This window comes from Hippichthys cyanospilos, chromosome 21 (assembly GCF_059441005.1).
Source record: "Hippichthys cyanospilos isolate Australia breed blue-spotted pipefish chromosome 21, RoL_Hcya_1.0, whole genome shotgun sequence".
NCBI lineage: Eukaryota > Metazoa > Chordata > Actinopteri > Syngnathiformes > Syngnathidae > Hippichthys > Hippichthys cyanospilos.
Window position 1 is genome coordinate 12,579,579 of NC_142389.1, and position 21,375 is coordinate 12,600,953.

Consider the following 21,375-nt stretch of genomic DNA (forward strand, 5'->3'; position numbering starts at 1 on the left):
ATAAAATATATCCTGTTAGTACGTATTATTGTTGATGTTTTGTTGTTTATAGAAAAAAATATTGTTAATTTGTATTAGAAAATTACACTACAAAATGCTCTCAATTTGACAAAATGATTTTTTTCCCCTTTTAACGTGTTTTTATTATTATAGAAGACAAAATTCAGAAAAATAGCACAAAATACATTGTTTTAAATAATTGGAGTATAACACCATCCAGAATATATATGTATTCTGGAATTTTTTAAGGTTTTTATGTTTTTTGAGAATTAAAAGAAACATACCTAGTTTTTGTTTTTGTTTTGTTTTTTACTCTTGAGAACTGTGAAATAAAAATAAGTTTACAATCAAGATGCATAAGGATGCATTATACATTACTCATTACAACTGTGATTGCAATTGTTTTATACTAACATTTTCATATACCATATTTAAATAAATTCGAAATTGCAGTATCCCTCCACTTACACTCAGAGCTTATATTTATTTTTAGGTTAAGAAATAATTGCAGCATCAAACTTGGAATCATACATTTATTTTTGTGAGCTCGTGCGTAGGGCTGCCTTTACTGAACACGTATCATTGCGTCTGCATGTAGCGCCAACCCATTATTACCATGTCCGAGCGCAGCGTTACTTCCGGGAGTTTGGCAGTCGACACACTTGGTCTCCGTGACGACGCTGTTGCCAGGAGACGCCGCAAGTGCGGCACCGTTCAAGTCTGTGCACTGACACAAACTGACAGATGTAGAAGGGGCCTTCATGTAAAACATATTTGTTTTGTTTTTAACCCGAGCAATATGCGACAATTACAAGTACCGGTCCTTTAGAATAATAACACTGAAATTTTAATGTGTTTCCTTTAACGTTGCCACTTCTTTGGTGGATGATGTGAAGTTTGACACCAGTGCATATATATATATATATATATATATATATATATATATATATATATATATATATATATATATATATATATGCGTATAGTTTTTGTCATTGTTTCATTCTCAATATTGAAGTACTTTGTACAGTATTTATAATTTGTTGAAGCTAAAATTTTGCTATTGTGACACTTCTACATTACAATAAAGGACAAAATGAGAGTTTCAAACATCTGATTGGGATTTTTATTAGGTGAATTGTGAGATTACTGAAGCAGACGCACATTTGCTGACAAATTGGTTATAAATGGAGTATTTTGTGTTATTTATGAAATTATATACAGCTTGTTGTTATAGCTTTGACATTGTCTTTGTTATAAGATTATATACATAGTGTTATTATAACCATAATAATTTGAGTTGTAGGAAGACCACATTTCTCTTTTCAAAACGTTTTAAACCCTGTTCTAGAGCAATGTTTCAAGGAAATATACACACACATAGCTTTCTATGGTATTTTTTTTTGGGGGGGGGGTGAATTCCAATCTTAAAAAACTGGAGCAATCTTTTTGATTTCAGCTTTTTTGTGTGGCTCTTTGAAAAAAGAAGTCTGTTTTTAACCAAACATGCCAAACTCTAACCCAATTCTGTTCTGTGTGTAGTGTGTATGTGTGTGTGTGTGTGTGTGTGAGTGTACAAACACTGTGACTCTTGATCACTGACTGTCCTTTCAATCCCATGAATAGTGGATTTGATTGGTGAAGCAGAATTGAGGAGGAGGCGTGCTGTGCTGACACCTGCTGGTTGGGAGAGTGGAGGATTTCTCGAACGCAGACAGAAACACACTCTCTCTCACACACACACACACACATACTCACATTCGCGCACACACACACTTGCCCTTTGCCCTATTTACTTTTTCCCTCGTATCTGCGAGAACATTCTGTATAGATCCGTGCTCCAAACAAGATGTCCACTTGGGAGAATTGTCCTTCCAGATCCAGATAAGAGTTGCCTAATGTCTCAAAGACATGTGATCATGTTATTCACAGCAACTATTTGACGCAATCCTGGAGGTCTTGAGAGAGTTTATCCCGACTGGTAGACGAAGACCTCGGGTCGGTAAAGTGCATGAGATAGAAACTTAAATGGTTTCAATTGTCCCTATTGCGTAGTGGAGGTTTAGTTTAGAGTGTGTATTAGCTTAAAAAAAAAAGAAAATTAAGAGATGTCACGGCTTGGGGCCAAGTCTGTGCTGTTTTTCTCCGTCCTGGCAAGGATGTGAAGGACCGTTTGGTTGAAGTCTTCAGGCTGGTCAGCAAAAACGTAATGGCCCGCTCCTCGGATCACCTACCACATAGAAGAGAAATACATCTATTTGAAGAAAAAAAAAAATGTATTTTTAGGGATAGGATGAGACCCAAATCCCCACAAGATGAGAGATCTCTCGTAAGAGATGTCTCACGAGATTTGAGTCCACAGGAACGAGACGAGATTTTGGCTAAATTAGTCCACAGTCGAACATTCCAGTATAAATTTAGCCAGGTATAGATTTCTCCAGTTTTTGTTTTTTTTTTTGTTTTGTTTTGTTTTTTTGAGAAAGACTGCAAGAGAATTAACAAGATAGCGTTCATACGTAAACAAACATGAGCAATTTATGTTAAAGGCTCTCTTTCAAGTTTAAAAAAATGCACACAGGTCATGCTAGCTACGGTGATTGGCCTAATTTTTTTTTTGGGGGGGGGCAGAGTTCTTTTGTTTAAATGAGAACTTTTTTAAATGAGAACATATCACTGGCGATTTCCTTCTCTTTAATCCATAAGAGAAGAAGCCTCTCCTTTTTGTTGTTGACCGAGGTCCGTCCCCTGGCAAGGAAAGTCATGCCCTTAGAAGACTTGCTTGCTTTAATAGCTTCCTTGTTCTTGAGAATTGTACCGATTGTCGAGCGGTTAACTATGCGTGCGCCTCCATATTTTTTTATTATCTCCTGCTTCGTTTCTATTATCATCCTCTTATTTATTTCCTTTACTTGCAATTTTAGAAGCCATGTCTAACAGATAAAAGTTTGCAAAGTCTTCACAACACACCGACCAGCTCGTGCCATCTAGCAAGATAGGGAGTTCGGCCAATAGCATATCAGCATTTCTGTGATTGACGTGACGCCGGCCAATAGCATATCGGCATCTCCGTGACTGCCTTAATCGACCAATAGGATATAGGCATTTCCGTGACATGCGAGAAAAGCTGTTTTTGTTGATCCAGCAAAGCGAAAAAAATAGTGCGGACACACTGACCGGCATGTTGGATGGTTCGTAAGACGAAAGGTTTTTACGTAAGAGGGGGGACAAAAAACTGCCGCGGTCCACGGCATAAGATGAAAAATACGTAAAACAGGGGGTTCGTAAACCGGGGGCCAACTGTATTTAACCATTATTATTTTCAACTGAAAAACTAAAATATCGCCACACAGGAAATTTGAAAGTATTAAGTGCATCCTGTATTTCTACTGTAGGTTTTTGAGTATTTTAGTTTTCTGATAAAAATTAAAAAATGGGGTGTAAAATATTTATAAACACAAAAGACTAAAAAACACATTTCCACTTGATAAAGAATGACCACATTTTTTTTATGAATATTTTTTTAATGAAAATTTAAACTGAGATTTTAGATAGCTCTCTCCCGATTTTTTTTTCAATGAGACAAAGTGAAGTCAGACCCACAGAAGGCACACTTTGACTCAGCCTGGAATGTTCAAAAGTGATCAGTAGCAACTGCAACCCAATCAAGATATCAGTGCAGTTATTTTTGTCTATAAACCTGCCTCTGAAAAGTAATCCAACTGCTTTCGGGGGCACTCGAGCCCTGCTGGCTAGTGACTAATTTTGGCTAGATGCTACGCTGAACACTGGCAAAAGCTGCCATACGATAAAATGGCCATTTATTATTTTTTTTAATGCCCTGTATTGGCAATCGAATGTGATTTCAGGACAACTTTGTGTTATTTCTATTGAGAGTCGCGACTCACTCTGGGAGTTTGTGCAGTAGTTATCACCAGCGTTGTGACATGCTTCCGGGAAGAACTTAAAAATTAAAAAAGTTCCAAGGCGTTTGTGTCCATACATTATTTGGTATGGTAAGGTTTAAAGGAACTCCTCGGACATTGAACTACTGCAGTACAAATTTACTTAATTATTAAACCTTATACTGCAACTGTACTGTTATCCCTTCCCTTCCCATTCCTTTGGCTGCAGTCTCAAGGAGAGCCGCGGCTATATTTGCGGCGCCCGGAAGTCTAATTAGAGACCAAACAAGATAACAATCAGAGCTTACACTTGAAAATTCCAATTTATTACAAAAGAAATCTAGGTAAAAGATTTACAATGCTCCGCTGCAGCGCTGCGCTCTCCTGCTCTCCCTTCGCGTCTACCAAACAGCGTGTGTGAGTTTCACTGTTGAGCCTAGTTAGAATAAAGCTTTGACATCTTTGGCTGTAAATGTAGCGAATGAGTTGATATGTTCTCTCTTGATTGAAAATTTTCAGGAGCAAGGGCCTAGAAGGTTTTTCACTGTACTACAAGCACCTACCGTGATCCCCACCTCCGGCCTGGTTTTCTTGAAGGCGTATCCCGAGGCGCTGTCGATGCTGGACCGTGAGCCATAGATAAAAGAGATTGGGATTCCTGCCCGCACTTGGCCGATGCGCTCCAGCATGGGCCGCTTGGCCCAGCCGTACGGGATGGTCATGTTCTTGAATGCCGTTTCGCCGCTATAACAGGGATGCCCGCATCTTACTGTAAATAGTTTTGCGGAACAAAATGGATGCTCCCAGTGCACAAAGTGCTTACCTGGGTGTCTGGGCGTTCAGATGGTAGATGTAGTTGGACACGGTGTTGTCGTCAAACACAGAGGAATACTTCTGCTTGAAGTCGGACCTGATTGTTTGGACCAGCGTCGGACCTGGAGGGGAAGAATAAAAACAGTAATTTCTTTAGTTATGTCCTTTACTTAGCATAGGGTAGCTCAAGTCAAAAGATACAGAGTAAAAACAACAAATGGCTGGATAGACTATTTTTTTCTGAAACGCATGTGTTACTTCTTGGAAAGCGACACGTTTTACTTTGAAAGAATGCTATCAAGGTTAATTTGAAAAATAAAAGACCTATTTTTGAGAGAAAAAAAAATATCCTAAAAATAGCCAAAAACCTGAATTAAAAAACTACAACCAAGTTATTTTTACGGTTTTATTTGATAAAACTACAACTAGAATTTGAAAAATATATGCCTTTACCATTACAAAATTAGGTCTATTTCTTGTAAAATAGGGAATTCAATTTTGAAAATATACAACTTTTTATATGAAGATTACTGGAAAAAAGATGTATGATTTTTTTTGCAAAAAAAAAAAAAAAAAAATATATATATATATATATATATATATATATATATATATATATATATATATATATATATATATATATATACATATATATTTTAGCTTGAATATTTAATATTTCTCCTATTTTTTGTAAAAACTATGTCTTTATTCTTGGAAAGATACATATTTTACTTAAAAAAAAAAGCAATTTCATGATCTTTATTCCCAATTTAATTTAATATAAAGTTACCAATTTGATTTAAACAAAGACATGCCTTTACCATAGTCAAATTATGCATTTATTCTTTAAAATTATGTTTTTAATTTAGAAAAGAAACATTTTTATCTCAAAAGATTATTTAACTCTAAATATATGCATGTTTATCTATTTATTTTTTATCTATTTTTTCTAAAAAAGTATACATTGTATAGTATACTTGTATTGGGGAAGAAAAGTTTTTTCTTGAAAGTTTCAGACTTATGTCATAAGTTGAATAGATTAACAAATTCGTCTTTATTTAAAATTTTAGTAAACTCACGAGTTTCAACGGTTTATGCCTTTACCATCAGAAAATTGCACCTTTATCTTTGTGAATGAGGGTTTAATCTTAAAAATATAGAACTTTTTACCTCTGAATATTCACTAAGTGTACAAATCAATTTTATCTAAAATTATTTTTTTCTTAAAAAAATAAACATTCAATGAAATCAGGAATTTAATCATGAATATATACATCTAATCTCAAAATTACCTACCTCAACCATTTTTTTCTGTCTGAAATGAACTTTTTGTTTATTAAACACATACAAATTTGTAGCTTGAACAACATTTTTTCGCTCAAATATTTTTTCTTCACGATTACAACTTTTAGAAATCAGAATGTATACATATTGTTTTCTTTTAAGCGTGGTCTTAAAACTGGATGTGATGGGTTTTTTTATTTTTTCATTGGTGCGCTGTTAACATACTGTACAAGCCCACAAACACTGGTCTGCTGTGTGAGACATGTGATCATGGGAACAAATCAATTGGTAGTATTTCCGGAGCATACAATGAGCTCATTTCTTACCATAACTGACAGTTATTCTATTGGTGCAATGTGAGGCACTCAACGTAATGTTCCCCGCAGCCATAAGGGGCTGGCGCCACTTTGACTTACTGTTGGCGTTTAACCCCACGTGCTCCTCAAACGACATGTTTACGTTTCATAATGGCTCTTATATAATGTGTTAGGACTGGGAGGTGATAGCTGGTAATCATTGTGTGTACTGTACAAACCTAAAGGCCCCGCTAGCCTGAGGCCCGCCAGCGGGTTGAAAGGGCTCATGACGGCCCCCATGGCTCTGATCCACACTGGGATGGAGTTATGGTGCGGGTTCTCCGGACGAGCGGGGAATCCCCACGGCTCTACCAGCAGTAAATGTTTTACCCTACACGCACAAAAGAGTCAGTGAGCAATGTAAAGGTAAAACTGGGAATATTTATCGTTGAAGTCTCTAAATGACCAATACTTGTTGATTCACTTTATAATCGATTAGTTGTAATCAATTGATTATTTAATTTAATTTATAATAGTGTTGACGCTTTTTATAGACTTTTTTAATAGACAGTAATAACGTATACCCTATTTTAGTACTATAAACCACACCTTTTTTCTCATGATGTGAACCCTTTATTTAGTGTGGTGTATGTTTTTTTTTTTTTTGTGCTAGCCACCAGGAGACAATCTACCGATAAAGCAATGTGTTATCTGTTCAATGTGTCAATTATGAAATACAAATGAAAGATGGGAATTGAATATTGTCTTGTACAAAGGTTTGTGATGTGCAAATTGTATTTATATGAATTAATTATTTGCAATGTGTTTATATGTTCAGTTAAATAATCAATCTGTTGGTTTTATGTTGAAAATATTTATCTATTTTCTATAAATATGTTGGTGGTAACCATGCAGGCATGTTCATTCGGTTGAAGAAAAAATGTTGCTGTAAGCAGGCAATTACAAACAGTTCCATTTTTTTTTTTTTAATTATTCCATGGTGTCACTTATCTGTGACAAAAATGTTTTTTTGTTTAATTTTTCCTTCTGCGGTTTATATGACAATGCTGCTTATAGTCAGGAAAATACGATGGTTTCTGTATTATGGAAGCGTGGCACTGCCAATGTGGAGTAAACATTTTTGAAAACTCCTTCAAACGTACCTGCAATCATGTTTTAAACTATTTAGAATTACTTAACTTTGAAAGTATTTGAAAATATGCTTGAACATGATTTGAAACGTTCATACATACGCCAACACCCTGTGGAATTATGGGGAGAAATTATGTTTGTAGCATTTAGACTATATGAATGTTTGAACATAATTGAAAATGTTAGAAAATATGCTTGAAATACGTTTTAACGTATTTATAAATAACTTTGGAGTTCAGTGAAAATACATTTGAACATTGAAATGCTAAAAACATAGCGCTTTTTCCCATAATGTTAAAAAGATATGACTGTCGAAAACGTATGCCATTATAGGAACTAATGCTGTTTTTAGCTTTTAGCCTACACATACATTTTAACGTATTTGAAAATGTGTTCCAACGGACATGTAAATATGTTTTAACGTGTTGAGAAGTAACTTATTTGAGAATACGTTTGTGCATACTTTCAAATAAGTTCGCTACTTGTTACTTGTTAGTTAAACCCTAAAACAAATTGATTTTTTTTTTTTCCCCATAACGCAAGGAGTTATGTGTGTCAAGATTCTGTGGCATATTGGGAACAAATGCTTTGCTTTTAGCATTTAGTCAACACGTTTTATACTTGTTATGTTTGAACAATTATTACGAACACTTTCAAATGTCTGTACATAAGTGTATACTAAATGCTAAAAATATTGCATTTTCCCCATAATGCTATGAGGTATGCACGTAAACACCCTGTGGCATTATGGGTACAAATGCTATATTTTTAGAATTTAATCTACACATGTATTTGAACCTATCTGAAAATGTTTAAACATACTCATATATACATTTGAATGTTTTTATAAGTTATTTTGAAAATATGTTTGAATTTTTTTCAAATGTTTGAACATACAGTGGGCCCCCGTGTTACGAACTTAATCCGTTCAGCGGCTACGCTCGTAACTCGAACTGCTTGTATGACGGGCAATCCAAACCTATGTTAATTACTGAATGCGTGCAACGCGTGCAAAAACCTTAGGTAAAAACATAACGACTTTATACACATATTAAAAATGAGTAACATAATCTACTGTACAGTTAAATTAAATAACATATACAAAGGAAAAATGACATTTACCTTTGGGGCGACGTGACTTGAGCTGGGTGGAGGCGGAGGGGATCAGAGACACTCCCGCAGAATTTATTGATTTATTTTTTTAAACGGGAACTTTTCTCAAACTAGAACATATCACCGGCGATTTCCTTCTATTTAATCCATAATAGAAGAAGCCTCTCCATTTTGTTGTCGACCGAGGTCCGTCCCCCGGCAAGGAAAGTCTTGCCCTTAGAAGATTGCCGAGCGGTTACGGCCATACTCACGGGCAAGGTTAACTATGCGTGCGCCTCCTTTGTATTTTTTTTATTATCTCCTGCTTCGTTCCTATTGTCATCATCCTCTTACTTCTTCCTTTACCGCCACTAGCAATTTTAGCAGCCACGTCTAACAGATAAAGTTTGCAAAGTCTTCACAACACACCGACCAGCTGTGCCATCAAGCACCCTCAAGGCTTTAAATGTGACGCGGTGATCAAAAGGTTGGGAAACACTGAGCTAGATGAAGGCGTTCGGCCAAGCATATCGGCATTTCTGTGATTGACGTGACGCTGGCCAATAGTATATCCGCATCTACGTGAGTGAGACCGGGACTGTGACCTTAATCGACCAATAGCATATCGGCATCTCCGTGACTGATTCCGTGACTGACACCGTGACTGAGACAGTGACTGTAACATTGTAAGAGCAATAGCGTTCAGCGTGAACGTGACAAGTGTGAATAATTAATTTCGTTGATGCAGCAAAGCGAAAATAATTGTGCGAAAACATTTGCCGGCGGCATGTCGGAATGTTCGTAAACCGAAAGATTTGTGCGTATGTGGGGGTCAAAAAACGCCGCGGTCAACGCTCGTAAGTCGAAAAGTTCGTAAGAGGAGGAGTTCGTAAACCGGGGGCCCACTGTACTTGTAAGAAAAATACTAAAAACTTTTTTTTTCCCAATAATGCTATTAATGCTATATTTTTAGCATTTAGCCCAACAATATTTGAATATACTTATAAATATGACCAAACCTATTTTGAAATAAATTCTAACGTACAATACTTGCCAATGTATGAATATACTTGTAAATGCGTTCAAAAATACTGTACATGTAAATTCTTTTAAAAATATTGGAAATACGTCCAAACGTACTTGCAACTATGTCAGAAAATACTTGGAGGTACAGCCCTTTCAAATGAATTTGCCCGTCAAAAATGGCAAAACAACCTCCCTGATTTTGTTCTAAATAGGGAGCTTTATTTTGAGGACCCTATTTTTTCGATTTGTTAGGGAAAGATGATTTGAGATAAGATGATTAGTCCATATGCTTTGCTGGTTGCTCCCAAAAAAATTCCATGCAAAAAGGCTTTCAGGAGTGCTCGTCAAGAAAGCATGGAGTACCTGTTTGGATATCTGAGCGTGTAGGCAGCCGCCAAATATCCTCCCAAGTTGTGTCCCAGCAGAAGCATTTCCTCCAGGCCAACCTTCTCCCTCCACTCCTCCAAGGCATCCACAAACTGCTCCTCGGCCATTTCAGGCTCACCGCTGAAGAGCGGGCGGCTGCTACGGCCGAAGCCCAGCAAGTCCACGGCATAGACAGGACCGCCGGTGGAGAGAGAGTCCAGATTTTGACTCCACAGGGCAACGCCGCCACCGAAGCCGTGCAGCAAAACCAGAGGCGGTCTGGACTGCGGAGCTGAGGAGGGCTGGAACGCGATGGTCCACAGGTAGTTTCCGTTAGAGATGCGGACATGCTGTCTGGAGAAAGGCTGCTTTACACCTGTGTGTTAGAAAATTGGTAAATATGTAAAACAACACAAAAATAAGCTTTTGTTTTGACATCACTTACTTTTCAGCATTTTCTCCTCTGCATCTTTAAGATGAGAAAGGGAAGTGGGGCACCATGATGGTAGCCAACTTAATAACCAGGAGCTGCAAAACATGCAAAATAACAGTTAACAGCACAATTTCTTGGAATATGTGTGGGGTCAGTCATAAAAAAAAAAAAAATGATACGTGAGATTATATGCATCAATGTCAGTTGGAATCTTTCAAACCCGGATCTCAAAACTCTGATGCAGGTGTGATAACCGCCCCACACTAAATTCATTACCATGTAATTACGACAAGCTAACTTTCAATTCAAATTGATGGATGGCTGTTTAGATCATTTTTCGTCTTCTGCCAAGTTATCTGAAGTTTAGAATTGTATGCCACACTAAATCAAAAATGCACAGGGAGGCTGGAGCCATATATGGTCCACTGGCCTTCGGTTCTTCACCCCTTGTCTATACATTGAACTTTGACCATGACATCTTGGTTATCATTGCTGACATGCAGTCTGGGACTTCCCTGACAATCCATTCTTAGCAGAACTTGACAACATGTATAAACAATACATTGAAATCTATAGCCGAGTGTTTTCCACACATCCGTAAAAAAATATACGTTCAATGCTCAAATTTGAGATTCTTACAACCGACACATAATCAAGGGGCAAGTTTAAAAGTTGCTTCACAAAAAATCCAACCAAACTAGCCAAGTTATACGCCGAATTAACCACGAAGTAACAAAACATCAGAGAGAACAGACATGAGCTCTCAAGTCAGCAGATATTACCAGAAGTTCTTTAAGTTATTTGGCATGAAAGTTCGGTGCACTTCCCCAACAGGCGAGCAGAGCTTGCTATCCGCTGATCGAGTTGTCAACTCGCTCAAGAAAACAACGGAGCAGCGATCCAATCGCGTCGTAAGCAACAATTTCAGATCGTGGGGAGATAAATGCTTCACAAAGCATAAACTTACCTCTGCTCCTTGGCAGGTGGATCCCACTCCGCCATACTTCGCATGTTTAACGGTGGTCCTACGACCGAGTAGGAAAATTGTCAGAATCTGTCATGTTGCGTTCAGGTACACTGCGTGCAAAATGGCTTCACTGGAAGTATGTAATACACCTCACGAATATGCACAACAGTATAATACGATTGAAGAGGATAATTTTCCACAAGTCCAAACATATCTCTATGCTGTTGTTGTTGTTAGATTAAAAATTCAAGTCGGGTAAAGGAATTTTGCGCCTGTTTGACAATTTCAACGAATTGGTTTAAACATTTCCGGAATGCCATGAACACAACAACGCTTTTGGAAACAAAGCTCATTTGTTGACGTCGCTGATCGAGGTAGTTGTAGTCACGTGTTTGATTGACAGCGGAATTAAAAGTTTTCCTTCAAATGACGCCCTAAAAGCGGTACGTGAACATTGCGACGATTATAAAGAACTAATGTCACAATAACTGCTTAAAAAGTAAGCCAATTGGCCTTCATAACAAGTTGTGTAATTTATTTCAATTAAGTTGATATAAAATTGTAGTCAGAACAAGAGCACGTATAAAGTTATGCACAATTGAGTGACACAATTATTTTTGTTTTTTATTTGAGCAGGTATTGTTCAGATATTAATGATTTAAAATAATAAACAAATTGTTCCCAAATATGAACATTTTTAAGTCTAATAATTAATGCACGACCAACCGAAATATCAGCAATGCGTAAAATGTACGTGAATGTCTAATTTGTTTTTTCTTTTGCCCAGTATAATTTGAAGACTTGTTGGGACAAGCAGAATGTCTGATTAGCAACTCCTTAATCAATGCTACATAAATGGAAATTTCCATAATTCAGTTCACTAGTTCATGCTGACACACAATGCAAAACGCCATAGAATGCATAGCTAAATTAGCATGAATGTATTTGCTTTTTAAGCAACAGAGGTTTGAACACAAATCGATTTAGGACCAATTTTGGACTAAGTAAGTATATTTTGCCGTCTCGCGAAGCAAAGTCCCAAAGCCTCAGGTTCCCCACCCCTGCTCCACATTATTATTTGTCAAGTAAAAGTGTGTCGGGGGTTTAAGATACTAGATTTTTAAAGAATGGTGTCCACCTTGTGCAATGACACACCAGGAATGAGGTTTTGGAAGGCTGACAATTGACAGAAAACATAATTACCAAGTCAGAGATTAAACCTAAGCTTATCAGCATTAAACTTCACTGTACAGTTTTAAGATAAGAGGCGAGAGATTAAACGAAAAGTTAATGTAATTCATTATCCTCCAGGATTTGAGTGTACAGTATGATCCTATTGCTTTAGGAAGAGCGCGTTTGCTATCTTTTCTGTTTTTTTCTTTTACTTTCCCCTCTCCCTCTGAATCTCATTAAATGTTAAAAGAGGTTTTATCTTAAAGATTAAAAGAACGGTACCCTTGAAAACCTCGGAAGCATCCTTCAGTCATTTTGCCCACAGTTTTAAATGGAAGAATTTAATGTACTGGCACATATCCACCGAACTGAATGTCAACAAACAAAATTAACAGCGTGCTTTATGCTCTGTGTTTAACCGAATGCAAATGATTTTTATTCGATTCATTAAGGGGCGAAAGCGCCGTGGGAGGAGACGCGTGCCTGTTCCAGTCCACAAGGTGGCGCGCTTGTGTTCTCTTTGTAGGTAGAGAAAATTACTTACACACTGGCTACTTTGTCCTTGCTTTCTCAAACACTTTTTTGCTCTCATACCACCTACTTGTGGTGGCACTTGGGCTATGGGATGACTGAGTGGCTGCTGAGTGCGTCTTTCTTGCTGCACACACACACAAACCTACTGTGTGTGTGTGTGTGTGTGTGTGTGTGTGTCTTTGTGGGTGTTTGTGTGTGTACGTGTATTCTGCCTACTCAGAATGTGAAAAGTAGGCATTGAGACAGATGCCTGAAACATACAGCAGCACTTGTTTGCGTATCATGAGCTTTTTGCACTGCTTTATCATAATTAATGACATTTTGCTCATATTAATAATATTTATTTGAGTCCAAAGTGTGCCCTGCATGTTGTTTAAAGCCATCTGAAATTTGTTTTGTTCATCATTTGTTTTAACCAATTTCTATTGGAAATCAGGAATCAAGAAAATGTTACTAATTATTTTATTTACATGTACGATTCATCGATGCATCAACAACTAATCCATCATCAAATTAATCAATAATTATTGATAAGCGTTGAATCTTTCCGCTAAAATCGTCCAATTGATCAGAATTTCAAAGAGAGAGGAAATATTCTCTGATTTCTTTTGTCTCGGGCTGGGCGATATAGACAAAAAAAAACATTTTTTCCCCATCATTCTGGATGACTGCAGTCTTAAATAATTTTTACAAAAATAATGTAAATTGTGAACTTATTTAAAATCAGTTTTGATGTAAACTTTCATAGCTTGTGCGACACTATCTTGAATGCCACTATTATGTAGCAATGATTGTAATCCACCCATTCAGCATTCTGCTCAATAACACATTTTTCAATTGTCGATTTTTAAAATGACAGATTTGACTTGTAGCCCAGCCATATTTTTTTTAACTTTTTTCATTGTTAAATGGAAAAATGATTTACAAACATTTGCTTTGACTTTAGAAAACAACTATCACTATGTTAACCCATTTTATAGAGGATTATGATTTTAATTGAAATAATTAACCCGATAAACATTATTTAAAGTTTTCATTTCTTCAGGAATCAATCAAATAAAAAAAATGTTCACACAACAATAACGTAAATAGTGAAATTGTTTTTAAATCAGATTTTTGTAAAAATATTAATCTTAGTGCATAACTATTTTAAATGTCACAATCAAGTAGCTAGTTCTGCCACAATTTAATGAATTTTCACTCACTACTTAAGATCATAAATGAATTCAGTTTATTTCCCAGCCCTAATTTCGTCCAATCTGAAAGTAGATTATCATTGTTAAATCAAAAAAAGGATTTACCAGCATTTGCTTGGACTTTGGACAATGATTATCAATATTTAAACCTGCTTTTTGACATGTTACAAACCTTAACCAGTAGGGCTGCACGATTATGGCTAAAATAATAATCAGGGTTATTTTGAACAAAAGAGATCAACCCTGCCTCCCTGCTGCCATTCTCGCGGGCACATCTTGTTTATCAGCACATCTTGTAACAGGGTGAGGCGAAAATGGCCACCGAGCCGTTTCCGGTTGCACAACCTTCAAAGCAAGAGTTCTCTATAAAATGCGGTGCAAGAACAAAGTTTATCTGACGAAACGGGGCAAAAAGAGGCAGAGCAATAGTGCAATACTTTACAGTACAGTACGTTTAGAGTAATCTTTTTATTTTATTTATTATTTATTATTTTTTAGTTATTATTTGTATGGTGTTCCAACTTACACTGAAATTCAGGTTACACAGCGTCTTAAGAACTGATCCATGTTGTAAATCGAGGACCCCCTGTATTAGGAATCAGGCGAGAAACTCAACATCATTTCACACTGGTAAATCAAATATTAGAGTGAGAAAAGCAGAAGCTTGGTCATGTAAACATGTGGGAAACATTGCCCCCTGGTGGTAGGATGACAAAGTGCTTGATTTGACATGCGTGGCTAGCTTTTTAAATGTTAATATCGCAGAGGATCATCTTAATCGTGGCAGCTAATTTAGTGATCGCGATTAAAATTTGATTAATTGTGGAGCCCTACTAACCAGTCATCGAAAAAAGTAGTTTTTATTTTCTGCACTCTCACCTTGAGGAAACCTCTTGTTTTTGAGTAAAGGGATGGGATTTATTATTACTTATTATTAAAACAATCATTAGTTGTAGTCCTTAATTTGCTACTTGGTTTTTAATCCCTCTGCAGAACCTAAAAACTGACCATATTTTCTAGTTTAGAAATAATAAGATGCACAGATTGAACCGCCACCAGCTGACTACTCACACACACACACACCTACAAACACACGCACACACATCGAGAGGACAAGCATTAAAGGAAATGGATGCATGAATAATTCCTGTCTGCACATGTGCAAGCGTTGTCAGCGTTTCATTTTTCATAATGTGCGTTTAGAAGCGGCGTGTGCAGTGAGTTGGCTGTTGGTCCAACAGTCAGTTCCAGTTAGATCTCAGTAAGCGTACAGTAGATTGGGCAGCCATCGCCATAAGCGAGCGTGTCGGGAGTTTCTGGGGCATGGCCCAGTGCACTATGGGTAATAAGACTTACCAGGCTGTGAGCCGTGCATACTGTAGACAGGGGGCGGAAGGGATGCGGAGTCTGTCTGGTTGCTAGGATACGCGGCTGGCGCCAAGAGTGGATATGATTTATAATGGCCGGCTTCACTGTCTTGCTCTCTCCATTAGTTTCCTCCATCGTCTCCTCCCTCTTACTTTTCCGTTCTCCGTGGTTTGTAGCTTAGTCGTCTATTATCTAGAGATCTCTTCCCGCCGTGGGTCCGGGCTAATATTATCCGCCGATGGTCAAAAGAACGATGTTCCCGGCAACTTCCATCTATTTTACAATCACCATCAAACGCATTTTGGGTCCATTTCCGCCCCTCACCCTCCCGCAGCCGCACCGGTTCCAGATGCAATTATATCGATTCAGCAACTTTGTTTTTTTTTTTTTGTGCGTGCATGCGCTAGAGTGCCGCTTCTCATGACCATGCATGAGCTGCAGCCACATGAATGGATGATATTGATTTGCAGGGACTTGATCCATCTCGCGTTGTCCCCTGGGATATAATACAGTGTGAGGAAGACGAGGAGGAAGAGGGCCAAGGGAACAAAAGCAATTCTCGAGCACATGGATATTATTGCTGGATGGTGTTTGATAAGAAAATGTCGCGTTTAAGGTCCTATGTCAGCACTTACATTATCATTTTATTTTAGTAAAGGAGATACAGTGGCATCCTGACCTACAACTAGCATTTGTTCCATGACCACACTTATAACTTAAGACTCTCATATCATGAAGTAAATGTCAGCTCCGCTGGAAACAGTCACAAAATGTTTTAACTCATTCAATCCCAAAGATGTATTTTTGCGTATATTTCAATAGTCTCAGATATTTAATTCCAGGTACAATTCACCCATCCATTATCGCAGGATTGTATTTATTTATTTATTTATTTATTTATTTATTTATTACTTATATCGAAAACTATTTTGAAGCCCTTCTTTACGCTATTTGAATAACAAAAAATCTGTTAATTAATATCTGGAATTAATTGTCAAACTCCTTCATTCCCAAAGGCATATTTTAACGTTTTCTTTTTTTTTTTGGGGGGGGGGGGGGGGTCTGACCTACAAGCCTATGTTCTTCTTCTCATTATTAATATTGTTATTATTACTTTATTATTACTCACTATTACAAGTTTGGCTAAAGGGGGTATACAATTAGTTGGTACTAGATTAATTAAGTACTAAGAACTAAAGTAATAAGTAAAAGTAGGTAAATGAGTACTAAAGTTACTTACTTATATACTACTACTACTTATATACTACTTATATACCACTTATATACTACTTATATATTACTTTATATACTTAATCACAAAAGTAGTCAAGTAGTACTTTAATACCTGAAGTAATTGATAACCTTTAGTACTTTAGTGCCTAAAGCAAATAGTTACTAACCCCAAAGTAATTGATTACTTTAACACTTTAGTACCTGGGATTGAACCCCTGGACTCTATAAAAATATGTCTTTGGGATTGAATGAGTTAATAGTTGTACTGTATTGTGTACAGTATTAAATTACATTACCTTGCACTATTTGACAGAGGAACCATTTGTCTCTTAAGTTGTGCAACCACAAGTGATCTAGCTGGACATTCGAACAAGAGAACCCATATTTCAACCCCCACCCATCTTGGCCTGACTTCCAGTAAATGGTGGATAATTTTAGAGCGATAAAAAGCCCAGAGGATATCGAGGGAGAAAACACACACACACGCACACACAATAAGATGGACCCTTATTCCCTATTGCACCTGCTGACCTCACAGGATCCTCTGAGATGGACTAGTGCTGAGTGTGCGGCTTCCACACCCACTCAAACACACACACATGCATATACAGGAATGCATACACTTTGACTAATAGGCCTAATGTTTCCTGAAGAGGGCCCAGCACTGCATTAGCTACGGATGTGGGATTGATTTAGAAACTGAAAGCCTTCTCGTGTGTGTGTGTGTGTGTGTGTGTGTGTGTGTGTGTGTGTGTGCGCGCACGTGCGTGTGTGTTTGTGCATGAATATGTTATGCATTTCCTGGTGGATGCCATTTAGTTTTTATTCACAAATAATGCGCATGCTGACAGAAAGACATGCAAGCCACACATCAGTCAAGTCTGTCAGACCACCCTCATAACATCAATATATGTACCGAATGTTAACAAGTTGTATTGTTTCAAACCTGTTAAATTGCCGGCGTTTCACAATAACCCTCTCGCTGATGTCAGTTAGCAGTCAGGCTAATTAAAGAATTGTGACCCATCACATCAATTACACAGCAGTGAATCTACTGAGTACATAGTCCTGCCTAATGGCAGATTAAGTCACGACGTCAGGCTAGCACTTTATTTCAGCGGTGTGCAAATTCATTTAAAGTAGCTGGTAATTAACAGAAATTATCCCTAAATTATATAACCCCCCACCCCTACAAATCTTCATTGTACAACAGTATTCAGAAATATGATTCCGTGACTTATGTGGCATGTCAGAAAATAGGCAAAAATCAGTATCATTGTTTTCCAAAACAAAAACAGAGGTTTTCAAATGGTTAATTATCATCTAGCACAATAACAGTCTGTTTCATGAAGCACGAGCAAAATTTGATAAATGAACTGTTGGGAGGCTGAAATTCTGAGGATTAATACAATTTTAGGTTTCTGATAAAAATGAGCAAAAATTATTAATTTGATGATCAAAAAAGTTAATGGTTGCACTGGTACTTCACATTTAATGTTATTCTTACTGTTTTTTTGTGCTGTATTAGAGGGCTATATCCTCATTAGAAAACACATTACAAAAAAATTGTGAGTTTCTTTGAAAATGCTCGAACAAGATATTGGCACTTCCATTGATTTTTTTTTTTATTGGGGAAAGATATTAGATTTTAAAAAATTCAAGGCATTACTATAGTTGGCTCATGTCAATATACCTAATAATTTGCAGTGCTTGGCGGATGAGGATTTTTTTGTGGGCTAATGCATATTTTTGGAAGAAAATATTATTTATTACAGATTAATCAGAAAATTAACTTTTAAACATATAATGAGGAAAATAGCACTTGTTTCTACCCAGTTCTTTTTTAAAGTTGTTAATTATATGTGGATTTCACCTTTCATAGGCCAGACTGGTATTCCCTGTGAATAGGAGTCAACAATAAATATTTAGTGAAGAAAAAAAAATCCTTTTTGATTCACAGAAGGCGTTGCATGGTGCAATTAAAACATAAGTGCCTGTCATGTGATTCTGTTAGTAGTAGTTGAATATGTCTCATTTTTAACACATTTTTGCTTAGTTTGTGTTGCACCATGCATTTTAGGATTATTATTTAAAAAAAAAAACATGACTTTAGATTATGTGTGTCAAGTAGTGACATCCAGATTATTTCTTTGCACAATTTCCTTGTATTGCTCATCTAATCATTGCTTGTAAAAATTAAGAGCTGCTTTTTTTTGAATGGCAGGTCAACATAATGAGTTTAACAGTCAATTATCGTGATACAGAGATCCCTCCTACTTCGCGGTTTCAGATATCCCGGTTTCAGTACTTCACGGGTTTTTCCAGGAAAAATTTAAAATATTTCGAAATAAAAAAATAATTTAAAAAATGCGCAAAAATTGAAAAAAATTGAAAAAAGCAAAAAAGTACATTATACAGTACTGTATTCATCAAATAACTCAGTAATATTAGTTAATAACTATGTTAAGAATTCTTCAAGCGTTAGAGTTCGTGACGTTTTTTAATCTTATTTTGAAATAAATGCTTTTAATTTGTCGGGTAGCGTTGCATTTCCGTTTCCTGTTTACGTTCGCTGTGCGTCATTCGACTCGTTAACGGTGACGTATGAATGACAACGTAAGCCCATATTTATAGTTTATTATTATTTTTGTTGATAACGCACGTTACTGCCTATGTTTAGTAAGCCATGAGTGTTTATTCTGTTTATGTGCTCGTTTGTGTAGAGGTTGCACTTTATAGTTAGTAGTTGTTAGTTGTTGCTAACCCGCTAATGTCTGCTAAAAATTCAGTAAATTCATAGATTAAAGTTCGGCAAGTGTTCATATGTTAGTTTACTTACTTTAACATTGTTGTTGATTTATTATTCAACAAATACTACATGATACACCATACATGAGCCAAAATAAATGTGAAGTCCAACGCGATGGCTTGCGTACTCTTTCACCGGAGTTGTGATTACCAGTCCTGAGAGCAAATTCTCAACAAACTAAGTAATATTAGTTATTTAATGAATATACAATAATGTTAATAAGGATCATGTAATGTTAAATATTAGGAGAAAGGAAATAAAATACAAAATGCAAAAAATACACACAAAAAAGGATTGTTTATGGTTACTGCGGCTATATTGGGGCATACATAGAAATCTAGGAACTGATACCCTACTTCGCGGGGGTTGACACCCCCCATTAACCGCGAAGTAGGGGGGATCACTGTATATATTTAATGATACAAGTTTATGGTATAGATGCATGTGTTAAATGGTTGTAGTACATAAAGATAAGAAGTTAAAATTGGCCATAATTAGCCCAACAATTAATCGGGCGGGTCCTAATAGTATGTCCTTTATGCAAATTTGCCCAAAAATGAGGATTTGTCCTTTCTAATCAAAAGAAAATCTGTGCGCTGTTTCTTTATAAGTGATCATGAATATTCTAGTAAGTTGTATGTCTCATGGTCCTCTCTTGGCCTTGTGATGCACTTTGAATGGAGCTATGCCTTTTTATCTTTGTTCGCTTTGTGATGGTTGTCGAACATTTGCTGATGCTTACTAGTTCCAAGCTTTATAGTCTAGTACAGGGATCGACAACCTTTAACATTCAAAGAGCCATTTTGATCCCGGTATTCCACGGATAAGACAACATTGGGAGCACCAAAGACTTTATTACTTCTGAAATAAAGAATATATCTCAAACATATTCTTATGCTGATAATGGTAATGCGAGTGGGAGGGTGCAGCTTTTGTTAACCAAGGTTGTACCACATTATTTTCATTAAAAGAAGCAAGCAGACCGAACGAATGTCTGAATCAATCCATGTTCACAAACGGGCATTAAGATGAGCTTTATTCTGTATTAAGAATTTTTCAAGCACTCATGTAGCGCTGAGCAGTTTTCATGTTAACCAAGGTTGTTACCTTCTTGGTTGCCAGAAAAGAACAAGCAGAATGATCCAACGTTTGATTCCATCCTTGCTTACATGCAAGAAGTATTGAGAAGACATTGATTTTGAAAATGTGTGCTATATATCCATTTCCTGTTTTTACCTTCCCAAAACTGCTTGGCTGTCTCGCGTCATGTTTCGTGTCCCTATAGATGTCCCCCTATCATCCATTCACGCAAACGTCTTTGACTGCAATTCAAATGTGTTTGCTGAGTCGTCCATCTCGTCGATCTTAACCAAGCATAATTTAGTATCCTAAACCATGGAGAGACACAACATAAGCATGAAAGAGCCACATGCGACTCCGGAGCCACAGGTTGTTGACCCCTGGGTCTAGTACTTTAGTAAGCATAGTCACTTTTAAGAATTTTAAGAGAATTATACTGTGGGGATGTTCCAGGAGAGTACAAATGTTTCCTTGGAGGGTAAGGTTATATATACTTGCATCCTTTGCTGTCACATGGTTCCTGCAGGATAATCATGGCGTAGTGAGAAACAAGCTTGGTGTTGAGCAAATAAAGGTAAGTTAAGAGGGTTGACGAGAAAAAAGAAGATGAACGGGTTAAAAGAGTGTCGAGAGGCTGAGGTGACCGGAGGG

General features: G+C 36.9%; 1 protein-coding gene across 3 annotated transcripts; it reads right to left on the bottom strand.

Moving 5' to 3' along the window:
• Positions 1-1,112: 1,112 nt before the first annotated feature.
• LOC148406642 (1-acylglycerol-3-phosphate O-acyltransferase ABHD5-like) lies at positions 1,113-14,483 on the bottom strand. Of its 3 annotated transcripts, XM_088404827.1 has the most exons (8): positions 14,407-14,483; positions 11,332-11,389; positions 10,377-10,459; positions 9,929-10,307; positions 6,535-6,686; positions 4,726-4,837; positions 4,466-4,646; positions 1,113-2,230 (listed from the first exon to the last, which is right to left on the bottom strand). In XM_088404827.1, exons 2-8 carry the CDS (start codon positions 11,373-11,375, stop codon positions 2,102-2,104), a joined length of 1,080 nt encoding a protein of 359 aa, XP_088260953.1. In that variant the 5' UTR covers positions 11,376-11,389; positions 14,407-14,483; the 3' UTR covers positions 1,113-2,101. The 3 variants fall into 3 exon arrangements, with proteins under 3 accessions (XP_088260953.1, XP_088260952.1, XP_088260954.1); XM_088404826.1 differs by lacking the exon at positions 14,407-14,483 and having other exon boundaries at positions 11,332-11,606; XM_088404828.1 differs by lacking the exon at positions 14,407-14,483 and having other exon boundaries at positions 2,113-2,254; positions 11,332-11,606.
• Between the last annotated feature and the right edge of the window lie 6,892 nt (positions 14,484-21,375).